At 49.1% G+C, this 27,777-nt stretch overlaps 1 protein-coding gene across 1 annotated transcript; it reads right to left on the reverse strand.

Moving 5' to 3' along the window:
- Positions 1 to 166: 166 nt before the first annotated feature.
- Positions 167 to 27,740, reverse strand: LOC147958626 (uncharacterized). The gene is made up of 4 exons (XM_087537186.1): positions 27,462 to 27,740; positions 27,241 to 27,384; positions 2,350 to 2,356; positions 167 to 450 (listed from the first exon to the last, which is right to left on the reverse strand). Exon 4 carries the CDS (start codon positions 395 to 397, stop codon positions 167 to 169), a length of 231 nt encoding a protein of 76 aa, XP_087393312.1. The 5' UTR covers positions 398 to 450; positions 2,350 to 2,356; positions 27,241 to 27,384; positions 27,462 to 27,740.
- Positions 27,741 to 27,777: the final 37 nt, after the last annotated feature.

Here is a 27,777-nt window from a genome sequence, read left to right on the forward strand (position 1 = left end):
GTACCAAGAACACAACATGGATAATAATTTTGGTAGTTTATGTCTCTTACACATAGCACAAGTGGGTAGTTTATGTCTCTTACACATAGCACAAGTGGGTAGTTCACAAACAACAAAGTTGATAGTAGTCCATACATCAACCAAACATGAAAGTAAAAAATCAATCCTAGGTCAAGAGCCATGGCTTCCTTAACTCCTCTGGTAGCGCCGTGAGTGCTTCAAACAAACGCTCATCAACGACCAATTTTCCATAAGCTCTCAGCATATCACTATCCTCCAAATTTGGCATCTTCTTTAGTGCATCAAGGATTTCATTTGGAGGAGTCACCTTTGGCATAGGAAGTGGCTCGGTTGTCTTCAAAGCATCATCAAAAGACATGTTCATCTTTCCCATCATGCACAAGATAGCATCCCCAGTGGTTTTCCTCTTCTAAGGCACCTCAGGAGCTTCTTCAACAACGTGATGTGGAGCATCCTAAGGTCATCCCCATGGACCTACCATCGTCTCACGAAGTGCCAAGAGGACCTATGACACGAGCTAGAGCTAGAGCTCTCGAGACCGAGGTGACTTCTCTCCTTAGTGATATTACATATGATCCACTCGAGACATGGCTACTACCTAAGTCCCGCCGGCGTTCTGGGAACGGGGCTCCCCAGACTTGCCTGCCTGGAGCCCACGGCGTGGCTATGCTAGCAAGCATGTATGGCCCATCTTCATCAACAAGGCATTCAAGACCTTCGTGAGGGGCCAAGCCTCGCGAGGCGGACAACGCAAGACCTCCTCAGGAGCGGCCTCGCTAGGCGGTCTCTTGAGGGGTGGAGAGATCAAGGCACGGCAAACCTCGCGAGGTTCTCATGACATGAGCCGTGACGATCAAGACCAGGCGCGCGCCAGCGAGTGCAACGTCCTTGTTTCCTCTTTGGTGCTAAGGGGGCAAGCGCAGGCGCAGGGTACCGAGGCATCAAGAAAAGGTTTCCATATCGGTGCAACGAGACCAAGACCAGCAGGACGGCAAGACGGAGGTCACCATGGAGCCCAAGGCAGCGTCACCACCAGAGCCTTTTGCGGGCGAAGACCACTTTTGTCAGGATAAGTTGTACTAGCTGTCCCCTTTCACATTGGCCGTTGTTGGCTCCCTTCCCGCTCAATATTTGGGAAGAGGACCAAGGCCACTATTAATAGAACTAGCCACCACCGTAGCTAGGGCGACCTCCACCGAGACTAGGGGCGACCTCATCTAAGACTAGGAGCAACCTCATCTTAGACTAGAACTAGTTCATCCCCACAACCACATCCACCAAGCACAAGAACACCTCTCGTCAAGAGGCTGTTCTTCCCCTTGTACTGTTCATCCTCAGCCCAAGAGTCAATCCACCACACCACACTAGAGAAGGGTATTACACCACAACGGTGGCCCGAACTAGTATAAATCTTGTGTCCTTGTGTTGCAAGTTCGTCGAGTTAGTCCGTAAGATCTTAGCTGAGTTAGGACATGGATCGGTAGGGGGAGATCTTCACGCGCAACCCCGTGTTCGAACCTTAAGGGTTTTGCTGGAACCCGTGATCTGACATTTGGCGCGCCAGGTAGGGGTGCGCCAAAGCTTCCCTTCTGTCGCTCCGCGTCACATCGCTTTAATGTCTCCATGGCGGACGCACGCCATGCCCGCGCCGAGTGCCAGGCTGCCCTCGCCACCCGCGTTGCTCCGACGGCCCCTGTCGGCGGGCCACCCCGCCGCTCTCCGTCGCCTACCGCCAAAGCCGCCACCAGCCCGGCTGGGAACGAGCAGCATGCATCCTTGCTGCACCCCTCGGTGTGTCAGGACGGCCGCACCGCCACTCCATCGCTGACCCCCGCTGGTTCGTCGTCTCACGCTCATCGTGTTCCCACGGACGCACGGGCCGCACTCCTCATGGCGCACGAGCTCCTGCACTACCGCCCAGTCGACGACCTCTATGAGAACTGGCTTGACCGCATTGCCGAGCTTGTCCGCGCCGCAGGAGGCTCCCCTGTGCCGTCCCTCTCTCTGCCTCGCCCTCCGCCAGCCACGGGCGACGTAGCTCACGAAGTACCTCCACCATCTCTGCACCAAGACGGTGCCCTAGCGCCAAGGCGCGCGCGCGGCTCCACGACGCGACCCACCATGTCCGGCGCCCGCGCGTGAAGAAAGAAGCTGTCAAGAAGTCCCTCGACCGCAAGAGAACGCTCTGCCACTCCTTGCACTGCCGCGCTAGGATCGTTTGCTGCGGCAAGGCCCCGCGCCGCTAGCTGTAGCGGCGCGTGGGCGCCAAGACCAAGTTCCACCTCCAAGGCGGGCCCCGGTGACCACGGTCGGCTGCCGCGCCTTCACCCTCGAGCTGCGTAGCGTCGCTTGGCCGGGCAAGTTCAAGCCAGATCTGCCTCCTCGCTACAACGGCACCCCTGACCCCGCGGAGTTCTTGCAGCTCTATGAGCTGAGCATCCAGGCGGCCAACGGCGACGAGAAAGTCATGGCGAACTAGTTTCCCATGGCCCTCAAGAATGGCGCCCGCTCCTGGCTCCTGAACTTGCCTCAAGGCTCGATCTCCTCCTGGGATGAGATGCGCGACCGCTTCGTCGCCAACTTCCAGGGCACTCGCGACCGCCCCCGGTCACGGGTGACCTGCGTCGCGTCAAGCAACAACCAGGAGAGACCCTCTAGAAGTACATCTAGCGCTTCAACAACGTTCGTCTCAAGATCCCCAAGGTGACGGACGAAGCCATCATCTCCGCGTTCTCTGATGGTGTCCGTGACGTCAAGATGAAGGAGGACCTCGCCATCCACGAGGAGCTGTGCACGTCTCTGGAGTTGTTCAACCTGGCGACCAAGTGCGCCAGAGCTGAGGAGGGGCGCCTCTCCCTCCTCGAGCTCCCGGCTGCGGACCCGGAGGAAAAGAAAGCCAAGGCCAAGGACGTGAAGCGCAAGGGAGCAGCCGTGCTCGCGGCGGAACCGGACACCAAGCGCGACAGAGACCAGCCCGAGTCATCCAAGAGGAACCGACCGTTATGCGTCTTCCATAACCTGCACACCCACAACACCAGCGACCGTCAAGAGCTCAGAGCCATTCGAGAAGGACACTTCGGTCGATGCCCCGAGCGTAGCGACCGGGGCTACGGCCGAGGAGGAGGACAAGGTGGCGGACGCTGGGATGACTGGGGCCCGCACCAGGAGTGGCGCGACCGACCTCGTGAGGACCGCTGGAAGGATCAGCCTCATGAGGGCGCTTGGAGGGACCAACCTCGTGAGGATCGTCCTTAAGGCAACGCTGGCCTTCCTCCACTACCTCCACCACCCATAAGGAATGACGACCACCATCAAGACGAGGGGGCTGGGGGCTTCCAGGAGCCGCGCGCTATCGTCTGCATCTTGGGCGGAGCTCAAGCCCCAGCCTCACAGCGTATCTTCAAACAGTTTGATCGCAAAGTGAATGCAGTCCTCCACAAGCTCGAGGCCACATGCCCGCTCAGATGGTCCAAGTGCCCAATCATGTTTAGTTCGGCAGATCAGCTCAAGTGCGCAGCTACCACAGGCGTCCTCCCAATGCTTTGTTCACCAGTCATCAGCAATGTGGAAGTTACCAAGACCCTCATCGACGGCGGCGCAGGGCTCAATGTCCTGTCCGTCGACACGTTCGACAACCTCCAAGTGCCATATGACCAGCTTCAGCCTACCAAGCCTTTCTCAGGAGTGACCAACGGCTCTACTACCCCGATCGGTCAGGTCCGCCTCCCCGTTACCTTCGGAGAACGCAACAACTACCGCACCGAACTCATTGACTTTGACGTCGCCTACATCCGCCTACCATACAATGCCATCCTCGGGTATCCAGCGCTGGCCAAGTTCATGGCGATGACTCATCACAGCTACAATGTCCTCAAGATGCCGGGAAGCGGCGGAATCATCACAGTCCCGTGCGAGGAAAGAGATGCGGTGTGCTCCCTCAAGCGTGCCTTCCAAGTTGCAGCAATCTACGACCCCAATAGCCAGGGCGAGCGCCCTCCTGGGGCCACCCCCAAGAAGAAGAAGAAGAAGTTGCGCCATGCAGGGCCTCAGGCAAGCGGTGCCTCGTCAGGATCGGCGCCCACGCCTGGGGCGCCTCCCTCCATCACATAGGAAAGCGCGCCCAGCGCCCCTCTCGGGCAGGGCTCGGGGGCTCTCTTCTGGAGGGCCTCGGACTTTGCCAACATCACGAGGGAGGCGCTTGGGCACCACTTGGAGGCATGCTTTGCGGCACATTTCCCTCAGGAGAACACTGGGCAAGGAGTGCCCACCGTTCAGGAGTTCATCGCCAAGACCACTCAGGAACTGCAAGATGCAAGGGCCATGCGCGGTGGCCGCCGCTCACCAGGCGTAGCTCCCCATCTAGGCGAGGATGCCGGGCTGCGCATCTGCATCGACGTCCCAGATCTCAACCGGGCTGCCTCTCAGGAGCTTTTCTGGCCTTCGCGCGTGGGACATTGCGAGGGCCCACCTCACAGCTACATTCGCATGCCTTTTGGCCTGCCGAGCGTGGCGAACGCCTATCAGCGCAACCTACGGAGCATCCTGGTGGCTCAGGAGGCCAGGCACCACGCTGTGCTGACGAAGATGAAGACGGTCTTCAAGGAACCCCCTGGACCCCCAGAGCCTCCCGAGGCTCAGGGCCTCGGTGGCTCATGAGGAGTAGCCCCTTCGCCGCATACCTTCAGCTGCCCCAACTCTCCTTCATCAACAGAACCAGGTAACATTTTCCAAGTTCATTCAGCTGGGAGCGCCCCTAGGGCTGCATCATTCCCAGGCCGCATGGGTCCGTCCTTGTGGCATGTATCCATTTTTATGTCTTTAGCTTACCTTGTTGGGGGCGCCCCTCGGGCTGCATCATCCCCAAGCTGCTCGGGCCTGACCCAGTGGCATGTATCTCCCTTGCATTTACTTAAGCCTGCTGCTTCCATGCTTAATCTACCTGTGATTATTACCTGCTCGATCGCCACCCACCATGGGAGCCACGCGCCGGCCGTCTTTCTTTAGGACCCTTCGCGTGAGTAAGTTAAGCACAACGTCTGTGCTCAGGCCCATCCCTGCAGCGTCGATAAATCCAGCGGCTGAGCTCTGTTTGGCGGGCCGGCCCCATTCACGTCACCTCTTGGGGCCGTTGGTGCTTATCTTTCTCACGCGATAACCTCAGGAGATTCGTTCAGCGCAGGTTGCTTGACCACCTCGCAGGACCAACACAACGAACAAGAACCAAGACCAGGCACAACCCGCCTTGAGGTAGGGCCTCATGAGTCCCGCGCTGGCTCACGAGTGCCCAGATACACCTCGTCTAGCCCAGCCGTGCAAGCCACGTGTCAGGGCGGGGCTGTACACGCCCCGGGGGCTCTCCGCAGTAGGGAGTCCCCCACCCACGCACCAGTGGAAGCACCATGCTCCATGCTGGCCGTCGACACTATCGAGGAGCGGCTATGCCCGTGCACAAGCGGAAGCACTACGCTCTGTGCTGGTGATAAACAACTAAGGGCGGCCTCACGACCGTACCAACCTCGAGGAGCCCCAGAGCTCAGTGTCCGGCCTCACCGCAACGCCTCCCCTCAGGAGAGCCGCGCAAGGGGGCTGGGCATGGGGGCTGCACTCGGGTCACGCCCAAGCGTACGCCACCCAACCAGGTCCCTCGGACCTGGTCTTCCCACGCCCCTGCTGAGCCGAGCCTCGGCGAGGGCAAAGGTATGGAGAATGTTTGCATGTCAAGGGGGACTCCTGAGCACCGCGACTCAGGAGCCTAACTGGTCACGTAGCCCCTCACTCCTTGGTCCGTCCTGGTCTCCTATCGGCCCAACGACGGTTGAGGTATGCGCGGGGCCGGGCTCTACCGACGTAGAACATTAACCTATCCTCGCGTATCCTTCCTATAAGCTGTTTGTGCGTCAAGGAGGACTCCTGAGCATCGCGACTCAGGAGCCTAACTGGTCATGTAGCCCCTCACTCCTTGGTCCGTCCTGGTTTCCGGTCGGCCCAACGGTGGTTGAGGTATGTGCGGGGCCGAGCTCTGCCGACGTAGAACACAAAGCAAATAGGAAGAAAATCGCAAAATCTCAAAGCAAATATTACAAGACATATTGTTCTCACAATATCAAATGCGAGTTTAACGCCTCCACGAGGCATGGTGCATGTTGCAGGAATAAAATAGAAAAGCAGCCGCAGGTCACCACTGGACACCGCCGACGCCCACAAGAGGTGCTCCTTCCTTGGTGGCATCACCTTCGCCTACACCACCAACTGGAGCCATGGGATCGGTGGCACTACCGGTCGAAGGCGCTGGGGTGAAGCCACGAAACTTCTTCAGCAGGGCCTCCACTTGACCCTTCATGGCTGTGGCGGCAGCCGCGCAGTGTTCATCAGCTACAGGCTCCAGCAGCTCGTCAAGACGAGCGCTGGGGTCATGAAGGTGCAGGTGGCTCAAGACCCGCGTCAGCGCGGCTGACGAAAGGACGCGAGCCTTTGCCTATGCCATGGGACCGATGCCCTCCACGACTTCCTCGAGCGCCTTCACCAAGAAGGGAAGCAGCTGAGCAGGGCAATCCTCGTCGGTGGTCAGCGGCCTCTCCAAGCCCTTCTCATGCAGTGACTTCAGCGCCACGTGGGACCTCTCCTCGAGGAGCAAGATGGCCACGCGGTCTTCAGCCAGGATCTTTGCCTTGGCATCAAGATCGGCCTCCTTCGCCCTTGCCTTCCGCTCCAACTCCTTCAGCCGGCTGCGCTCCGCGGCCTACGCCTTCGCCAGCTCTCCCAGCTCGGCGTCGTGGCCCTTGATGGCGTCCTCCCGAGCCCTCATCTCCTCCTCCTTCACTTGGCGGCCACGTGCTTCTTTTGCGTGCTAGTCGCGCAGGCCCTTCAGCTCGTCCTCCAGCTCTCGGCAACGGCCGCGGGCGGCCTCGGCGTCCTTCAGTGCCGCCTCGCGATCGACCGCAGCTTTGGCGGCCGCCTGCTTCTCCTTCTCTGAGGCCGCCGCGGCCTGGCTCAGCGATGCTCGAACCACCGAGTCGGAGAGAAGCCAGCCAGAGGCCAGCTCCAGGCACCCGGCCACCAGGCGCGGGTCCACGCCTTGGAGATCTTCCCGCAGCTGGGCCATCTCCGAAAGGGCGCGCTCTAAGATGGTAGAGGAAGCAGAAGAACCTGGGGCCAGGGGCGCAGCAGGAGAAGGGGGCGACGTTGTCACCAGAGCCTGGGAGATCAAGGGCTCCTGAGCCTTCAGGACCTCATCAGCCGAGCCAGGCACCGGCACTTCCGGAGCGAGCGGGGCCACGGGGGCTGACTTCTCCCGACGATGCTCCTCTTGGCCTCGCGAGGGCGACCGGGCTAGGGAGGTACGAGTGTTGTCGCCTCCTTTCTCCATAGAGGGGGGCGCGGCCGCTGTACCCTCCTTCCTTTTCTTCGCCGAAGGAACCGGCCTGATCAACCAAGGGTGAACGTCATAAAATAGCAAGTACAAGCAGGAACAAGACGAAGCTCGAAGCACTTACTAATCCACCATGGCGTAGTCCACCCTCCGCTTGGGGAGCCTGAAACCCGAACGCTTCAGAGCCTGAGGAGTGGGCACACGGGCTCCGGGAGCAGAGGATAGCGCAGCAGAAGGGCCGGAGGCAGCCCCAGGCGGCGTCAAGGCGGCGGCAACACCTCGAGAAATCAGCGACAACCTATCCCTCTTCGGGATAACGGGCGGCTCTCCCTCCCCCTGGCGGGCGTTGACCTCGGCGTCGTCAGGAAGGGTGCGGAGGATGTCAACTTTTCTCAAGGGGAGGTTTCTCCCATCCCCTCAGGGGTCTCCTTCGAGTCCTCCTCCTCTTCTTCCTTCCCACGGAACTTGTCAGAAGACAGCTCCACCGGCTTTGGCGCTGCAGGGGCCCTGGTAGACGCCGGCGGCACCAGCCCACGCGCGTCAAAAGGCGGCCGGGTGGCCACGATCTGCTCCCAGTCCGTGCGGTGGAACAAAGGAATGAAGGCACTCGATGGGTACTCTTGGTTGTCCCCAACTAAGAGGCGCAAAACTGCGGACAGCTCATCGTCGGGCAAGGCCTCCGAGCTCAGGCGAATCTTGTCTTCTTCATATCCAAGCCTCCACAAGGGGCGCGCACCCGCCTGAAGAGGAGCAACACGCAGCGTCAAGAATTCCCTTAGGAGCATGGCCCCCGTCACCTTGGCCGCCCTCGCATTTCCCGGCTTTAGGTCAGCCTTCATATGCTCCAGCACCAACGACGGCTGCTCATCAGTAAGCTCTGCACAAGACCACCCCTTGTCGGACTGGGGCATCTCCGTCGGCAGCGCCAAGTGCGGATGGACGCACTTAGCACCCATCATGACCCATTTGGCCCTGAGGTTGTCGGCCTTCTTCCCGGTGTTTGAGATCGAGTTGGCCTTGTGGGCCGTGATGAAATTGGCGCACCTGAAGATATGGCCCTCGCTGGCACGGAGGAAGAAGAAGTGGCGCAGCAGAGCCACGGATGGCATCACGCCTAGATACGCGTCACAATAGTAGGTGAAGATGGACAAGAGAAGGATGGAGTTGGGATGGAGATGCAGCGCCTGCAGCCCGTAGTGGCCGAGGACCTCATAAAAGAAATCGGAGAAGGGAGGAACCAACCTGGCGGTGATACAGCTCGTGAAGAAGGGGAAGAATGTGCTCCCCTCGGGCTCCGGCACGTCGGAGGCAACCCGGAGCCCCGTCTTCCCCCTTTCATTGCTCTCCCCCGCCGTCAGCAAGCGCGTGGCGGCGAGGTTCTTCTCCAAGACGTTGGGCGAGTCGAGAGCAGGTTCGTACCAAGACGGCGATGCAGAGGGCTTGACCTTGCGCGGCGCCATTAGTCGCTGATGCGGGAGAAGATGGAAGCAGATCAGAGAATTTCGGAGGCAGGGCGCAAGAAAGGGGATCTGAGCAAAAGCGAAGGAAAGTAGTGATGGAAAGCGCTGCCCACGCCGGCCTACTTGTCAAGTCGGGCAGTTGTCCAGGCAGCGTGGGGAAGCGGAGACGCCCACGTCCAATCAACCACCACACGTCGACCAAGGCCGCAGGCTATTGGGGCCCGTGGCGCTCCACACTTGACCTTTGGCTTCACCTCGAAGCCTAGCCCGAGCGTGCCTTGGGCCCGGGAGCTACTGTTGGCGTTCTAGGAACAGGGGTCCCCAGACATGCCTGCCTGCGGCCCAAGGCGTGGCTTTGCTAGCAGGCCTGTACGGCCCATCTTCATCAACAAGGCATTCAATACCTTCACGAGGGGCCAAGCCTCGCGAGGCGGACGATGCAAGACCTCCTCAGGAGCGGCCACGCTAGGCGGGCTCTTGAGGGGCGAAGATATCAAGGCACGACAAACCTCGCGAGGTTCTCGTGACGTGAGCCGTGACGATCAAGACCAGGTGGCCGCCAGGCGGGCGCCAGCGCGCGCAGCGTCCTTGTTTCCTCTTTGGTGCTAAGGGGGAAAGCGCAGGCACGGAGTACTGAGGCATCAAGCAAAGGTTTCCATATCGGTGCAATGAGACCAAGACCAGCAGGATGGCAAGATGGAGGTCACCATGGAGCCCAAGGCGGCGTCACCACCAGAGCCTTTTGCAGGTGAAGACCACTTTTGTCAGGATAAGCTGTACTAGCTGTCCCCTTTCAAATTGGCCGTTGTTGGCTCCCTTCCCGCTCAATATTTGGCAGGAGGACCAAGGCCACTATAAATAGAACTAGCCACCACCGTAGCTAGGGCGACCTCCACAGAGTGGGTGACCTCATCTTAGACTAGAACTAGTTCATCCCCACAACCACATCCACCAAGCACAAGAACACCTCTCCTCGGGAGGCTGTTCTTCCCCTTGTACTGTTCATCCTCTGCCCAAGAGGCAATCCACCACACCACACTGGAGTAGGGTATTACACCACAATGGTGGTCCGAACCAGTATAAATCTTGTGTCCTTGTGTTGCGAGTTCATCGAGTTAGTCCGTAAGATCTTAGCTGATTTAGGACGTGGATCGGTAGGGGGGGATATTCGCATGCACCCCAGTGTTCGAACCTTAAGGGTTTTGCCGGAACCCGTGATCCTACAAGTCCGAGATGTTGTGCATGATTAGGTACCAAGAGGACCCTCCCGAAGATGCACGTGAATATGGACAAGCCGCCAAGTCCATGGATGAAGAGGAACACCGAAAGGAGAAGAAGGCAGCTCTAGGTCCGGGACATCTGGCCCCAGGCCCGGACATCCGGCCACTGGAGAAAACCACTACAGCAGCAGCTGCCAAGTGCTAAAGGCCCCGGACATCCGGCGTCAACCCCGGACATCCGGCGCCTCGCCAACACCCAGACATCCGGCCATCCAGTCCGGAAATCCGGCACCCCCCATCCAAAGAGCGTCAAGGCCAGTCCCGACAACCCGAACATCTGGCCACGCTCGCACGGACATCTGGCCCCTCGCGAAAGCCTGGACATCCCGCCCGACGCCCGGACATCCGGTCTCCCCTGTCTGCGTACAGTGTAAGGGCCGAAGCCCATGTACCCCTTCGACCCCCTAGACTATATATACTCATCTTCCTCCATCTTTCTAGGGTTAGCATTGGTTTAGATCATATGTGAGATAGAGCTTTGCTCATCCATTACGGATCTACTCCATGAGAGAGACCGCGACCCCTCTACGGAGATGATCCCCTTGGATTCAAGACCCCTCTTGGGTGGCCCCATCAAGACCTCCTTTGGAGAAGACCGGTTACCCTTTGTATCGTCCCTTGTTGACTTTGGATCATGTGATCTCTTTTGTGTTCGAGGATCTATCATATGTGTGACTATATCTTGTTGGTTTTAGTGTTTCCCTTGTATTTTCCCTCGTGTTCTTCATGTTCTTAGTTGGGATCCGCTCCTTTTGTGAAAGATCGGCCGTATAGGGTTCCACCCTACATCATCTTGGTATCTAGAGCCACGTTGATCATGATTTCAAAGCCTCCCCGTTGTGTTTTCTAGCCTTGTTTTGTTGATTTTGTCCCTAATTCAAAAATTCCCCACAAAAATAGCCCCAATTTTTTTTGTGATTTGTTGGTGTGATGAAGTTTTGTTGGATTTGATCCGCCGATTTCATGTGTTGCAAGTAGATCTAGCTTTCCCCCATCTTTTCCCCAATTTCCATCCACAAAATCCCCCGAATTTTGCCACGATTTGCCACTTCCACGCGGAGTTCGTCCACGGATCCAGAGCCCGGACAGCCGGTCCGAACCCCCGAACATCCGGCCCCTGACAGCATCGCTTCCACCCAATGCCCCGTTTTCCGTCGAAATTTCAACAAATTTTGTTCCGGTGCCCACTTCCATTTCTGCATACCACCACCACTTCCGCATAGCACAACCATTTCCCGCCTAGCACTACCATCGCTTACCACTACCAACTCCGACAATTTTGGTCACGTTTGCCTTGAGAATTTGAGTTGCGGTTCCGTGTCCTATGGTGTTTCGGCTATTTAGGTAACATCACCGCCGCTCATCTTCGCCACGGATTCGTCATCGACAACAACCACTCCACCATTTTGACACCATACCGTAAGCAAGCATCGGTAACCTCATCTTGGTATCGTCATACATCATTCTTGCCATTACATTGATAGCCACCATAACCCAATTTTGCGTATCTTACCCATCAAGACTAGCCTTTGAGTATTGCCAGCAATGCGACTTGTGCACATTAGTGATCATCCTTCCCATAGCATACATACCATATCATCATGTTGCATATATTGGTATTATCTTTTGTGTCACAAAGTTGTCATCGCATACACAATTGCTACCTTGGTTTGTGAAGCATTGCATGGAGATCAAACAACAAAGAGGCAAACAAGCTTTTAAGCAAAAGGGAAAGATAAGCAAAGAGCTTTTTAGCAAGAACCATAGCATCATACAACATTAAGATTGTCATACTAGATCATCTTGGATCATATCATCGGAATACCGTACATAGAGCATACTTGGGATAGAAGCCGTTGCATTTTTGCTTAGTAGGTTGTGCACAAGTCTTCGTATCCGCCTATTGTGCAATCATTCTAGCGTCTCTCTAGTGTTGTGCAACAAGAGAATTTTCATGGAATCCACATATTGGCTCATCCTTGGTTGCACGACCCCACTTATCTATTTGTGTGTGTGTTTCCATGTACCATATCTTGCTATTGGTCTACTTGTCGCATTTAAAATTTGCGAGTATTTTCCAACATTATTGAGTCTCACTTACAATTGCATCAAATTTTGTTCCACCATCCTAACCAAGCTCCACCATAAGCTTTTACTTGTGTAGGTGTGAGAAACCGACAAGAATTGGTACCAATTGTGCTATTTCCTTGTTCCACATTGGAGTGATCATTGATCCATCTTCAACGTCGGTCAAGGTACATTTGGTATACGTTCTTCTCTTTCTCCCACTCACATATTTCCCTCGGAATGATGGATAGGCCAAGTACTTCTACCAACCCACTCTACATCGAGCAAGACGACGACATGAACTCCTACGTCACAAAGAGCCACCTCTTTGGTGCACAACATGCTTTACATCAAGAGCAACAAGCAATGAGCAAACACAACGACAACCTCGCCACCGACTTGCAACTCTCCGAGCAACGTACAAGAGACTACTTCGACCACAAGCAAGAGAATGACGCAAGAATGGACGAGATTCGTGCTTTGTTGCTCAACCACTCTTCTTCCACTTCATCTTCTTCAAGACGAAGCCGCTCAAGTCGACACTCCGACTACACCATTTCCGGCTCAAGTACACCGGCATCAAATACTCTTCAACGTGCCGCACGTCAAGATAGTCAAGCAAACCGCAATCCTCTACACGACAATGACTCTCAAGAGCAACGACACTGTCAAAACCAAGCTACTTTCGCCCAAGCACGAGAACGGCAATGCCAATGCCATCAAGAAGAGGAAGAACGAGCGAGGCAACATCAAGATGAACAAGATGCCAAAGCACAACGTCAAGAGCAACAATTGCGAGAAGCTCAAGCACTTGAGGCGCAACGTGCCCTTCATGATTCAAGTCGAGCCGTAGCCAACTGAGCCCGACAAGCTCGTGAGCATCAGGAAGCGCTTCACGAAGAAGTTCAAGAGAAGAACTATCAAGCTCGATTGCGTCATCAAGCTTCACAAGCTCACCAAGAACATCAAGTTCAGAAAGAGCAAGATAACAATGGAAATCCTCCAAGACAAGAGCAAGTTGAGGAAGACAATCCTCCTTGTTAAGGACGTCATCATCCCCGAAACGAACACAATGAAGAGCAACGATACGACAAGCTAAAGTTCACCATGCCCAAGTTCAATGGAAGCAATGATCCCGAAGAGTACCTATCATGGGCATTGAAGATTGGCAAAATCTTCCGCTTGCACAACTATGAAGAAGAGAAGAAGATCGCAATGGCATCCCTTGAGTTCCATTACTACATCCTCATTTGGTGGGAACAAGTCATTGAGCGTCGAGAGGCAAGAGGTGAACCACCCATCACTACATGGGCGCAAATGAAGGATGTCATGAGAGCAAGCTTCGTGCCTAACTACTACAACCGCGACCTCTTCAAGAAACTCCAACTACTCAAGCAAGGAACCAAGAGCGTTGAAGAATACTACAAAGAAATGGAGATTGCCGTGATACGAGCCAATTTCACAGAAGATGATGAGAAAACTATGGCACGTTTCTTGAATGGACTCAATCATCCTATCAAGAACATCGCCGAATTCCAACCATACTCGGACCTCATCGAGCTAGTGCATCAAGCTACCAAAGCGGAACGTCAAGTACAAGATGACTTCAAGTATGCCAAGTTCTCATCCAAGTCCTATGGCTTCTCCAACAATCAAGCTTCAACGACTCCAACACCTTCTACCTCAACCAAGCCATCTACAAGAAACGTCGACAAGTCGAGCTACAAGAAAACTTCGACTACTTCAAGTCATCCTCCTACTACAAGAAACTTCAAGACGAGAGCTTCATCATCATCTACACCAACCGATGAGACCGTCAAGACAAGTTCCTTCAAATGCTTCACATGCGGAGGCGGTGGCCACAAGTCCTTTGAGTGTACCAACAAGCGCACCATGATCCTCAACAACGATGGTGCATACGACTCCATGAGTGAAGGAGAAATGGAAGCACTTGAGCAAGTGGCAATGCACCGTCAAGTGAACGAAGATGAAGAAGAACAAGTCTTTTGTGATGAAGATTCAAGCCCCGCTCTCGTTGTCTTCAAGGTCTTGACTCTTCAACATCAACAAAAAGAAGACCAACGATGACATATCTTCCACACAAAGGCTGGCATCAATGGAAGGTCTGTCAAGGTCATCATCGATGGAGGGAGTTGCCATAACTTAGCAATTGAAGAACTTTGCTCCAGGCTCCAATTAACCAAGACGAAGCATCCACATCCCTACAAAGTTCAGCGGCTAAGCGACTCCGGCACTATCCAAGTCGAGCATAGAGTGCGAGTCTCCTTCAAAATTGGAGCTTATGAAGACACTTTGGAGTGTGATGTCGTTCCAATGACCATTTGCGACCTTCTTCTAGGGCGACCGTGGCAATTTGACTGAGGTGTCATCCACAACGGCCGTACGAATCACTATATCTTCAAGATGAAAGGAAAGGAGTACGTCCTTCGCCCTATGTCTCCAAGCCAAGTGATCGCTGACAAGCAAGCCACCCATCGTGGAGAAAATAGTGAGAGAGCGAACTACCAAAAAGAGAGTGAGCGCCACAAGCCCAAAATGAGTGCCTCCATGATGAGCGACAAGAAGAACTTAGTTCTGTTTGCAACCAAACGTGAGATGAGAGAAGTGTGTGCGAACCCATCTAGGGTCATGCACTACGTTCTATTGTGCAAAGACGAGACACAAAAAACTAACACCTCTCACAATCTACCTTTGGTGTTATCTTCTCTATTGCAGGAATTCCAAGATGTTTTCCCTGACGAACTACCTCCGGGTCTACCTCCACTACGAGGCATCGAGCACCATATCGACCTCATCCCCGGAGCACCTCTTTGATACGTCCATTTTGCATCATGCTTTTATATCGATATTTATTGCATTATGGACTGTTATTTCACTTTATGTCACAATACTTATGGCTATTCTCTCTTATTTCATAAGGTTTACATAAGGAGGGAGAATGCCGGCAGCTGGAATTTTGGGCTGGAAAAGGAGCAAATATTAGAGATCTATTATGCGCAACTCCAAAAGTCCTGAAACTCCACGGAACATCTTAAAATAAATAAAGAAAAATCCTCGCCAAAGATGAAGGCCAGGGGGCCCACACCCTTCTCACGAGGGTGGGGGGCGCCCCCCCTACCTCGTGGGCCCCCTGGTGGCTCTCCGACATCCATCTTCTCCTATATGAAGTCTTTCGATGAGAAAAAAACAAGAAGGAACTTTTCGGGACGAGACTCCGCCGCCACGAGGCGGAACCTTGGCGGAACCAATCTAGAGCTCCGGCAGAGCTGTTCTGCCGGGGATACTTCCCTCCGGGAGGGGGAAATCATCACCATCGTCATCACCAACGCTCCTCTCATCGGGAGAGGGAAATCTCCATCAACATCTTCACCAGCACCATCTCATCTCCAAACCCTAGTTCATCTCTTGTATCCAATTCTTGTCTCAAAGTCCGGGATTGGTGCTAGTAGTTTTCTAGTAGTGTTGATTACTCCTTGTAGTTGATGCCAGTTGGTTTATTTGGTGAAAGATCATATGTTCAGATCATATATGCATATTATTACCCCTCTGATTATGAACATGAATATGCTTTGTGAGTAATTACGTTTGTTGCTGAGGACAAGGGAGAAGTCTTGCTATTAGTAGTCATGTGAATTTGGTATTCGTTTGATATTTTGATAAGATGTATGTTGTCTAGCCTCTAGTGGTGTTATGTGAATGTCGACTGCATAACACTTCACCATTATTTGGGCCTAGAGGAAGGCATTGGGAAATAATAAGTAGATGATGGGTTGTTAGAGTGATAGAAGCTTAAACCCTAGTTTATGCGTTGCTTCGTAAGGGGCTGATTTGGATCCATATGTTTCATGCTATGGTTAGGTTTACCTTAATACTTTTGTTGTAGTTGCAGATGCTTGCAATAGAGGTTAATCATAAGTGGGATGCTTGTTCAAGTAAGAACAGCACCCAAGCACCGGTCCACCCATGTATCAAATTATCAAAGTATCGAACGTGAATCATATGAACGTGATGAAGACTAGCTTGACGATATTCCCATGTGTCCTCGGGAGCGCTTTTCCTATTATAAGAGTTTGTTCCGGCTTGTCCTTTGCTATAAAAGGATTGGGCCACCTTGCTGCACTTTATTTAATTTTGTTACTTGTTGCTCGTTACAATTTATCCTATCACAAAACTATCTGTTACCACTTATTTCAGTATTTGCAGAGAATACCTTGCTGAAAACCGCTTATCATTTCCTTCTGCTCCTCGTTGGGTTCGACACTCTTACTTATCGAAAGGACTATGATAGACCCCCTATACTTGTGGGTCATCACTCTTCCAAACAAAGCCCCATACTGCATCAATCCCGAAGAAACCAAATAAATACAAAGGCAAGTAAAACATCTTATAGACCATGGACATGTGCGCGAAAGTTTGAGTCCTTATGCCGTACCGGTCATTCTTGTGCCAAAAAGAGACGGTAGCTTTCGCATGTGTTCCGATTGTATACCTATCAATGCTATCACCATTCTCTATAGCTACCCCATTCCACGCCTTGATGATATGCTAGATGAACTTAGCAGTGCCACTATTTTCTCAAAAAATGATCTTAAAAGTGGTTACTATCAAATCTGCATACAACAGGGTGATGAATGGAAAACCACTTTCAAAACAATGTTTGTTTTGTATGAGTGGTTAGTTATGCCTATGAGTTTATCGGAAGCACCCGGTACTTTCATGTGTCTTAATGCATTATGTGTTTCACCCTTACATTGGTGAGTTTGTTGTGGTCTACTTCGACGATATCCTTGTTTTTAGCAAATCACTCAAAGATCATGTCACCCACCTTCACACCGTGTTACAAACTCTTCGAAAAGAGCGTCTCTATGCTAACATGGACAAATGCCTTTTTGGCATTGATAAGCTTGTTTTCTTGGGTTTTGTTGTATCATCTAAGGGTGTTCATGTTGATGAATCTAAGATTAATGCTATTAAAACTTGGCCCCAACCAACCAGCTTGCAACAAGTGCGTAGTTTCCTTGGTTTAGCCGGTTACTACCATAGATTTGTGAAGGACTTTAGCACCATTGCTTCACCTTTACATGCTTTGAGCAAGAAGAATGCACCCTTTGTTTGGGGACCATCACAAGATACCACATTCAATGAGCTTAAGAATTTGCTCACTCATGCTCCTGTGCTTGCATTACCCAACTTTGACAAACCCTTTGAGATTCATTGCAATGCTAGTGGTAATGGCATAGGAGGTGTGTTAACACAAGAGAAGCGCCCCAGAGCATACTTTAGTGAGAAACTTTCTGGAGCGCAACTCAACTACCCCATCTATGACAAAGAGCTTTATGCTTTAGTGCGAGTTTTGCGTGAATGGGAACATTACCTTCGCCCTCATGAATTTATCATCCATACCGATCATGAAACGCTGAAGTATCTCAAGGGTCAAACTAAGTTGAACAAGCGTCATGCTAAATGGAGTGAATTTATTGAGTCATTTCCTTATGTCATCAAGTATATTAAAGCTAAGGAAAATGTTGTGGCGGATGCACTTTCCCGTATATGCATGCTTGTTACTCAACTTGAATTGAATGTCATTGGCTTTGAGCACATAAAATAATTTTATGCGCATGATCCTACTTTTGCTATTCCTTATACCAAGTGTTTGGAGCATACATCTTGGGAACGTTATTACATCAAAGATGGATATCCTATGAGAGCTAACAAACTTTGCATCCCTGAGTCTTCTCTTTGTTTGTTGATTTTGCAGGAATCTCATGGAGGAGGACTAGTGGGACACTTTGGACGCGACAAGACACTCGCTACACTCTCCAAGAACTATTTTTGGCCCAAGATGTTTCGCAACGTCAACCGCTTCACCAACCGATGCTCTACATGTCGCAAAGCTAAGTCTAAAGCTCAATATCATGGCCTTTACATGCCTCTCCCAATTCCATATCAACCATGGGAAGATATTAGCATGGATTTTGTACTTGGTTTACCTAGAACTAGAAATGGAAAGGATTCGGTATTTGTTGTTGTGGACCAATTCTCTAAGATGGCTCATTTCATTCCTTGCAACAAGATAGACGATGCTTCACATGTTGCTAATCTCTTTTGTAGGGAAATATTGCGCCTCCATGGAGTACCAAAGACGATAGTCTCAGACCGCGACGTCAAGTTCCTAAGCTACTTTTGGAAAACCTTATGCGCCAAGCTCGGAATCAAGCTATGCTCTTCTCCACAGCTTACCATCCACAAACCAACGGCCAAAGGGAGGTGACCAACCGCACACTCTCCGCTCTACTTCGCATGCTAATCAAGAAGAACATCAAGGAGTGGAAGTAGTGTCTACCTATCGCTGAGTACGCCTACAACCGAGCAACACACTCGACTACCGGCAAGTCCCCCTTAGAGGTCGTCTACGGTTTCAACTCGTTGTCCCCATTGGACATTCTCCCGCTACCACTAAAAGAGCGCACAAATATGGACGCGAGTGCCCGAGTCAACTACATAAAGAAGATGCATGAAGATTCAAGGCACACCATTGAACGCCAAGTACAAGGACTGGCGACCAAGCTCAACCTCAACAAGCACCCCATGGTGTTCAACATTGGAGATCTTGTGTGGCTACACCTTCACAAGGACCGCTTCCCCCACGAACGCAAGTCCAAACTTCGACCACGAGAAGATGGACCCTTCAAGGTGCTTGAACACTACAACAACAACGCCTACAAGATCGACATTCCACGCGACAAGTATGATACGTCTCCAACGTATCTATAATTTTTGATTGTTCCATGCTATTATATTATTTGTTTTGGATGTTTATGGGCTTTATTATGCACTTTTATATTATTTTTGGGACTAACCTATTAACACAGAGCCCAGTGCCAGTGCCAGTTTCTGTTTTTCCTTGTTTTAGAGTATTGCAGAAAAGGAAAATCAAACAGAGTCCAATTGACCTGAAACTTCACGGAACTTATTTTTGGACCAGAAGAAGCCCACGGAGTATCAGAGTTGGACCAGGAGAGTCCCGGGCTGCCCACGAGGGTGGGGGGGGGGGAGCGCCCACCCCCCTGGGCGTGCCCCTTGCCTCGTGGACAGCCCGGAGGTCCACCGACGTACTTCTTCCTCCCATATATACCCATATACCCTAAAAACTTCGGGGAGCATAATAGATCGGGAGTTCCACCGCCAGAAGCCTCCGTAGCCACCGAAAACCAATCTAGACCCGTTCCGGCACCCTGCCGGAGTGGGAATCCCTCTCCGGTGGCCATCTTCATCATCCCGATGCTCTCCATGACGAGGAGGGAGTAGTTCTACCTCGGGGCTGAGGGTATGTACCAGTAGCTATGTGTTGGATCTCTCTCTCTCTCTCTCTCGTGTTCTTGAGGTGATATGATCTTGATGTATCGCGAGCTTTGCTATTATAGTTGGATCTTATGATGTTTCTCCCCCTCTACTCTCTTGTAACGGATTGAGTTTTCCCTTTGAAGTTATCTTATCGGATTGAGTCTTTAAGTATTTGAGAACACTTGATGTATGTCTTGCGTGGGATACTCGTGGTGACAATGGGGTATTCTATTGATCCACTTGATGTATGTTTTGGTGATCAACTTGCGGGTTCCACCCATGAACCTATGCATAGGGGTTGGCACACATTTCCGTCTTGACTCTCCGGTAGAAACTTTGGGGCACTGTTTGAAGTACTTTTGTGTTGGTTGAATAGACGAATATGAGATTGTGTGATGCATATCGTATAATCATACCCACGGATACTTGAGGTGACATTGGAGTATCTAGGTGACATTAGGGTTTTGGTTGATTTGTGTCTTAAGGTGTTATTCTAGTACGAACTCTAGGGCTGTTTGTGACACTTATAGGAATATCCCAACGGATTGATTGGAAAGAATAACTTTGAGGTGGTTTCGTACCCTACCATGATCTCTTCATTTGTTCTCCGCTATTAGTGACTTTGGAGTGACTCTTTGTTGCATGTTGAGGGATAGTTATATGATCCAATTATGTTATTATTGTTGAGAGGACTTGCACTAGCGAAAGTATGAACCCTAGGCCTTGTTTCAATGCATTGCAATACCGTTTGTGCTCACTTTTATCATTAGTTACCTTGCTGTTTTTATATTTTCAGATTACAAATACCTTTATCTACCATCCATATTGCACTTGTATCACCATCTCTTCGCCGAACTAGTGCACCTATACAATTTACCATTGTATTGGGTGTGTTGGGGACACAAGAGACTCTTTGTTATTTGGTTGCAGGGTTGCTTGAGAGAGACCATCTTCATCCTACGCCTCCTACGGATTGATAAATCTTAGGTCATCCACTTGAGGGAAATTTGCTACTATCCTACAAACCTCTGCACTTGGAGGCCCAACAACGTCTACAAGAAGAAGGTTGTGTAGTAGACATCAAGCTCTTTTCTGGCGCCGTTGTCGGGGAGGTGAGTGCTTGAAGGTATATCTTTAGATCTTGCAATCGAGTCTTTTAGTTTCTTGTTTTATCACTAGTTTAGTTTATAAAAGAAAATTACAAAAAAAATGGAATTAAGGTACCTCATATGCTTCATCTTTTTAATATCTATCATGAAAATAAGGATTCCGGTAATTGTGCTCAAGTGCTAGAAGAAGAATGCATTAGAATTTTTGGCACTAAATATTTGAATGATGAGCATGATTGCTATGTTGTTAGTATGAATTCCTTGAATATCCATGATGCTAATGATATGCAAAGCCACAAGCTTGGGGAAGCTATGTTCGATGAAGATGATATTTTTTGTCCCCCAAGTTTTGATGAGCAAATTTATTATGATGAAAGCATGCCTCCTATTTATGATGATTATATTGATGAAAGTGGATTTGGAGAGGTCATGACTTTATTTTGTGATGAATCCACTATTCCGGAAGAGGTTCCAATTGATTATGAGAACAAAGTTTCTATCTATGATGATTATTGTGATGACTTGTATGCTATAAAGAATAATGATAACCATGAAACTTGTCATCATGATTTTAGTTTTCAATTGGATTATGCCTCACATGATAGTTATTTTGTTGAGTTTGCTCCCACTAGTATTCATGAGAAGAAATTTGCTTATGTGGAGAGTAATAAAAATTCTATGCTTGTAGATCATGAAAAGAATGCTTTATGTGATAGTTATATTGTTGAATTCATTCATGATGCTACTTAAAATTATTATGAGGAAGGAAATTATGCTTGTAGGAATTGCAATAATATCAAGTTTCCTCTCTATGTGCTTAAAGTTTTGAAGTTATGCTTGTTTTACCTTCCTATGCTAGTTGATTATTGTTCCCACAAGTTGTTTTCTCACAAAATCCCTATGCATAGGAAGTGGGTTAGACTTAAATGTGCTAGTCATATTCTTCATGATGCTCTTTTTATGTTACAATTCTTATCTTTTATGTGAGCATCATTGAAATCATCATGCCTAGCTAGGGGCGTTAAACGATAGCGCTTGTTGGGAGGCAACCCAACTTTATTTTTGTTCCTTGCTTTTTGTTCCTGTTTAGTAATAAATAATTTATATAGCCTATGTTATTATTGAGTTTTTATGTTTTAATTAGTGTTTGTGCCAAGTAGAACCATTGGGAAGACTTGGGGATAGTCTTGTTGATCATGCTGTAAAAAACAGAAACTTTAGCGCTCACGAGATTTTCTGCCATTTTTATTGGAGAGTGCTATTTAGTTAATTATTTTTGAAGATGATTAATAGATAAATTCCTTACGTCCATCGATTTATTTTAGAATTTTTGGGGTTCCAGAAGTTTGCGTTAGTTACAGATTACTACAGAGTGTTCTGTTTTTGACAGATTCTGTTTTTCGTGTGTTGTTTGCTTATTTTAATGAATCTATGGCTAGTAAAAGAGTTTATAAACCATAGAGAAGTTGGAATACAGTAGGTTTAACACCAATATAAATAAGAACGAGTTCATTACAGTACCTTGAAGTGGTGATTTATTTTCATATACTAACGAAGCTTATGAGTTTTCTGTTAAGTTTTGTGTTGTGAAGTTTTCAAGTTTTGGGTAAAGATTCGATGGACTATGGAATAAGGAGTGGCAAGAGCCTAAGCTTGGTGATGCCCAAGGTAATATTCAAGTACAACCAAGATCCTAAGCTTGGGGATGCCCCGGAAGGCATCCCCTCTTTCGTCTTCGTTCGTCGGTAACTTTACTTGGAGCTATATTTTTATTTACCACATGATATGTGTTTTGCTTGGAGCGTCAATTTATTTTGTTAGTATTTTATTGATTTTTGAATAAAATACCAATATATGAAATTCTTTAATGTTAGAGAGTCTTCATATAGTTGCATAATCATTCGACTACTCATTGATCTTCACTTATATCTTTCGGAGTAGTTTGTCATTTGCTCTAGTGCTTCACTTATATGCCTTTAGAGCACGGCGGTGGTTTTATTTTATAGAAATAGATGAACTCTCATGCTTCATTTATATTATTTTGAGAGTCCTAAACAGCATGGTAATTTGCTTTGGTTATGAATTTAGTCCTAATATGATGGGCATCCAAGAGGGATATAATAAAAACTTTCATATAGAGTGCATTGAATACTAAGAGAAGTTTGATACTTGATGATTGTTTTGAGATATGGAGATAGTGATATCAAAGTTGTGCTAGTTGGGTAGTTGTGAATTTAAGGAATACTTGTGTTGAATTTTGCAAGTCCTGTAGCATGCACGTATGGTAAACGTTGTGTAACAAATTTGAAACATGAGGTGTTATTTGATTGTCTTCCTTATGAGTGGTGGTCGGGAACGAGCGATGGTCTTTTCCTACCAATCTACCCCCCTAGGAGCATGCGCATAATGCTTGGTTTTTGATGACTTTTAGATTTTTGCAATAAGTATGTGAGTTCTTTATGACTAATGTTGAGTCCATGGATTATACGCACTCTTATCCTTCCATCATTGCTAGCCTCTTCGGTACCGTGCATTGCCCTTTCTCACATTGAGAGTTGGTGCAAACTTCGCCGGTGCATCCAAACCCCGTGATATGATATGCTCTTTCACACATAAACCTCCTTATATATTCCTCAAAACAACCACCATACCTACCTATTATGGCATTTCCATAGCCATTCCGAGATATATTGCCATGCAACTTTCCACCGTTCCGTTTATTATGACACACATCATCATTGTCATATTGCTTTGCATGATCATGTAGTTGACATCGTATTTGTGGCAAAACCACCATGCATAATTTATCATACATGTCACTCTTGATTCATTGCCCATCCCAGTACACCGCCGGAGGCATTCATATAGAGTCATACTTTGTTCTAGTATTGAGTTGTAATCTTTGAGTTGTAAATAAATAGAAGTGTGATGATCATCATTAATAGAGCACTGTCCCAAAAAAGAAAAAAAATAAAGGCCAAAAAAAAGAAAGGCCAAATAAAACAATAAAAAAATAAAAGGGATAATGCTACTATCCTTTTTTCCACACTTGTGCTTCAAAGTAGCACCATGATCTTCATGATAGAGAGTCTATTGTTTTGTCACTTTCATATACTATTGGGAAATTTTCATTATAGAACTTGGCTTGTATATTCCAACAATGGGCCTTCTCAAGTGCCCTAGGTCTTCGTGAGCAAGCAAGTTGGATGCACACCCACTTAGTTTCTTTTGTTGAGCTTTCATGCATTTATAACTCTAGTGCATCCGTTGCATGGCAATCCCTACTCCTTGCATTGACATCAATTGATGGGCATCTCCCTAGCCCATTGATTAGCCGCGTCGATGTGAGACTTTCTCCTTTTTGTCTTCTACACATAACCCCTCATTATATTCTATTCCACCCATAGTGATATATCCATGGCTCACACTAATGTATTGCGTGAAAGTTGAAAAAGGTTTGAGATTACTAAAATATGAAACAATTGCTTGGCTTGTCATCAGGTTTGAGATTACTAAAGTATGAAACGATTGCTTGGCTTGCCAAACTATATGATTTTGTAGGGATGAACTTTCTTTGGCCATGTTATTTTGAGAAGACATGATTGCTTAGTTAGTATGCTTGAAGTATTATTATTTTTATGTCAATATTAAACTTTTTTCTTGAATCTTATGGATCTGAACATTCATGCCAAGATGAAGAGAATTACTTAGAGAAATATGTTAGGTAGCATTCCACATCAAAAATTCTGTTTTTATCATTTACCTACTCGAGGACGAGCAGGAATTAAGCTTGGGGATGCTGATACGTCTCCAACGTATCTATAATTTTTGATTGTTCCATGCTATTATATTATCTGTTTTGGATGTCTATGGCCTTTATTATGCACTTTTATATTATTTTTGGGACTAACCTATTAACCCAGAGCCCAGTGCCAGTTTCTGTTTTTTCCTCGTTTTAGAGTATTGCAGAAAAGGAAAATCAAACAGAGTCCAATTGACCCGTAACTTCACGGAACTTATTTTTGGACCAGAAGAAGCCCACGGAGTATCGGAGTTGGACCAGGAGAGTCCCGGGCTGCCCACGAAGGTGGGGGGCACACCCACCCCCCTGGGCGCGCGCCCCTGCCTCATGGACAGCCCAGAGGTCCACCGACATACTTCTTCCTCCCATATATACCCATATACCCTAAAAACTTTGGGGAGCACAATAGATCGGGAGTTCCGCCGCCAGAAGCCTCCGTAGCCACCAAAAACCAATCTAGACCCGTTCCAGCACCCTGCCGGAGGGGGAATCCCTCTACGGTGGCCATCTTCATCATCCCGATGCTCTCCATGACGAGGAGGGAGTAGTTCTCCCTCGGGGCTGAGGGTATGTACCAGTAGCTATGTGTTTGATCTCTCTCTCTCTCGTGTTCTTGAGGTGATATGATCTTGATGTATCGCGAGCTTTGCTATTATAGTTGGATCTTATGATGTTTCTCCCCCTCCACTCTCTTGTAATGGATTGAGTTTTCCCTTTGAAGTTATCTTATAGGATTGAGTCTTTAAGGATTTGAGAACACTTGATGTATGTCTTGCGTGGGATACCCGTGGTGACAATGGGGTATTCTATTGATCCACTTGATGTATGTTTTGGTGATCAACTTGCGGGTTCCGCCCATGAACCTATGCATAGGGGTTGGCACACGTTTTCGTCTTGACTCTCCGGTAGAAACTTTGGGGCACTCTTTGAAGTACTTTTGTGTTGGTTGAATAGATGAATCTGAGATTGTGTGATGCATATCGTATAATCATACCCACGGATACTTGAGGTGAATTGGAGTATCTAGGTGACATTAGGGTTTTGGTTGATTTGTGTCTTCAGGTGTTATTCTAGTATGAACTCTAGGGCTGTTTGTGACACTTATAGGAATAGCCCAACGGATTAATTGGAAAGAAGAACTTTGAGGTGGTTTCATACCCTACCATAATCTCTTCGTTTGTTCTCCGCTATTAGTGACTTTGGAGCGACTCTTTGTTGCATGTTGAGGGATATTTATATGATCCAATTATGTTATTATTGTTGAGAGGACTTGCACTAGTGAAAGTATGAACCCTAGGCCTTGTTTCAACGCATTGCAAAACCGTTTGTGCTCACTTTTATCATTAGTTACCTTGCTGTTTTTATATTTTCAGATTACAAAAACCATTATCTACTATCCATATACCACTTGTATCACCATCTCTTCACCGAACTAGTGCACCTATACAATTTACCATTGTATTGGGTGTGTTGGGGACACAAGAGACTCTTTGTTATTTGGTTGTAGGGTTTCTTGAGGAGACCATCTTCATCCTACGCCTCCTACGGATTGATAAACCTTAGGTCATCCACTTGAGGGAAATTTGCTATTGTCCTACAAACCTCTGCACTTGGAGGCCCAACAGCGTCTACAAGAAGAAGGTTGTGTAGTAGACATCAAAGTACTCTATGAGCGACATCTTCAACGTCAAATATCTCTCTCCCTACCATGGTGATGAGGATTTCGATTCGAGGTCGGATCTTTCCCAAGGGAGGGGAGATGATGCGGAGCATCCTACGGTCATCCCCATGGACCTACCATCACCTCACGAAGTGCCAAGAGGACCTATGACACGAGCTAGAGCTAGAGCTCTCGAGACCGAGGTGACTTCTCTCCTTAGTGATATTACATATGATCCACTCGAGACATGGCTACGACCTAAGTCCGACATGTTGTGCATGATTAGGTACTAAGAGGACCCTCCCGAAGATGCAAGTGAAGACGGACAAGCCGCCAAGTCCACGGATGAAGAGGAACGCCGAAAGGAGAAGAAGGCAGCTCCAGGTCCCGGACATCCGGCCCCAGGCCCGGACATCCGGGCGCTGGAGACAACCACTACAGCAGCAGCCGCCAAGTGCTACAGGCCCCGGACATCCGGCGTCAACCCCGGACATCCGGTGCCTCGCTAACACCCGGACATCCGGCCATCTAGCCCGGAGATCTGGCACCCCCATCCAAAGAGCATCAAGGCCAGCCCCGATAGCCCGGACATCCGGCCACCCCAGCCTAGACATCCGGCCCCTCGTGAAAGCCCAGACATCCGGCCCGACGCCCGGACATCCGGCCTCCCCTGTCTGCATACAGTGTATGGGTCGAGGCCCATGTACCCCTTCGACCCCCTAGACTATATATACTCATCCTCCTCCATCTTTCTAGGGTTAGCATTGGTTTAGTTCATATGTGAGATAGAGCTTTGCTCATCCATTACGGATCTACTCCACGAGAGAGACTGCGGCCCCTCTACGGAGAAGATCCCCTTGGATTCAAGACCCCCTCTTGGGTGGCCCCATCAAGACCTCCTTTGGAGAGGACCGGTTACCCTTTGTATCGTCCCTTGTTGACTTTGGATCATGTGATCTCTTTTGTGTTCGAGGATCTAGCATATCTGTGACTATATCTTGTTGGTTTTAGTGTTTCCCTTGTGTTTCCCGTCGTGTTCTTCGTGTTCTTAGTTGGGATCGCTCATTTCGTGAAAGATTGGCCGTATAGGGTTCCACCCTACATCACAACGGGTGTGTCTTGTGGTTCTTGAACACATTTAGCTCATGTCCTAGCACTTGCACCGGTCGCATGATCTTTTGAATATATGGTGTTGATAGACTCCCAATTGTGCACTACCTTGTTCCTATAGGCACGTGCATCCTTGTTAGCCTACACAAAGCACAAAAATGTTAGAGATGATATTGAAGTTGCAAAAATAACCACAAAATAAATTTGTTGTTAGGTACCTCCACATATCGAGACCACACCTTGTCACTATCAACCGACACCATGTTCTTTACCCAGTCCCATCCAAAGCCACTCTAAGCAAGCATCTTGGTAATGATCTCATAACGCTTGTCAAATGTTTCAATTCTTCCTATTATGTTTTCCTTCGTAATGTCAACATCACATGTATCCTTGCCATGCTTAATGCAAGCATTATACACATGTGGTTTCCAACCATTTTGAGCATGGTCACCATTGTTGTGATGCTCAACAAGGACAGCCAACAATGTTGTGTCCATCTCAGGAGTCCATGTAAGGTAAACTCTATTTTTATCT

This window comes from Triticum urartu, chromosome 7A, assembly GCF_056163025.1.
Source record: "Triticum urartu cultivar PI428250 chromosome 7A, HENAU_Tu73, whole genome shotgun sequence".
NCBI lineage: Eukaryota > Viridiplantae > Streptophyta > Magnoliopsida > Poales > Poaceae > Triticum > Triticum urartu.

What these genes read in the sequence shown, in the direction of transcription:
- LOC147958626 (XM_087537186.1), bottom strand. Translation starts at nt 397, where the DNA reads ATGATGGGAAAGATGAACATGTCTTTTGATGATGCTTTGAAGACAACC.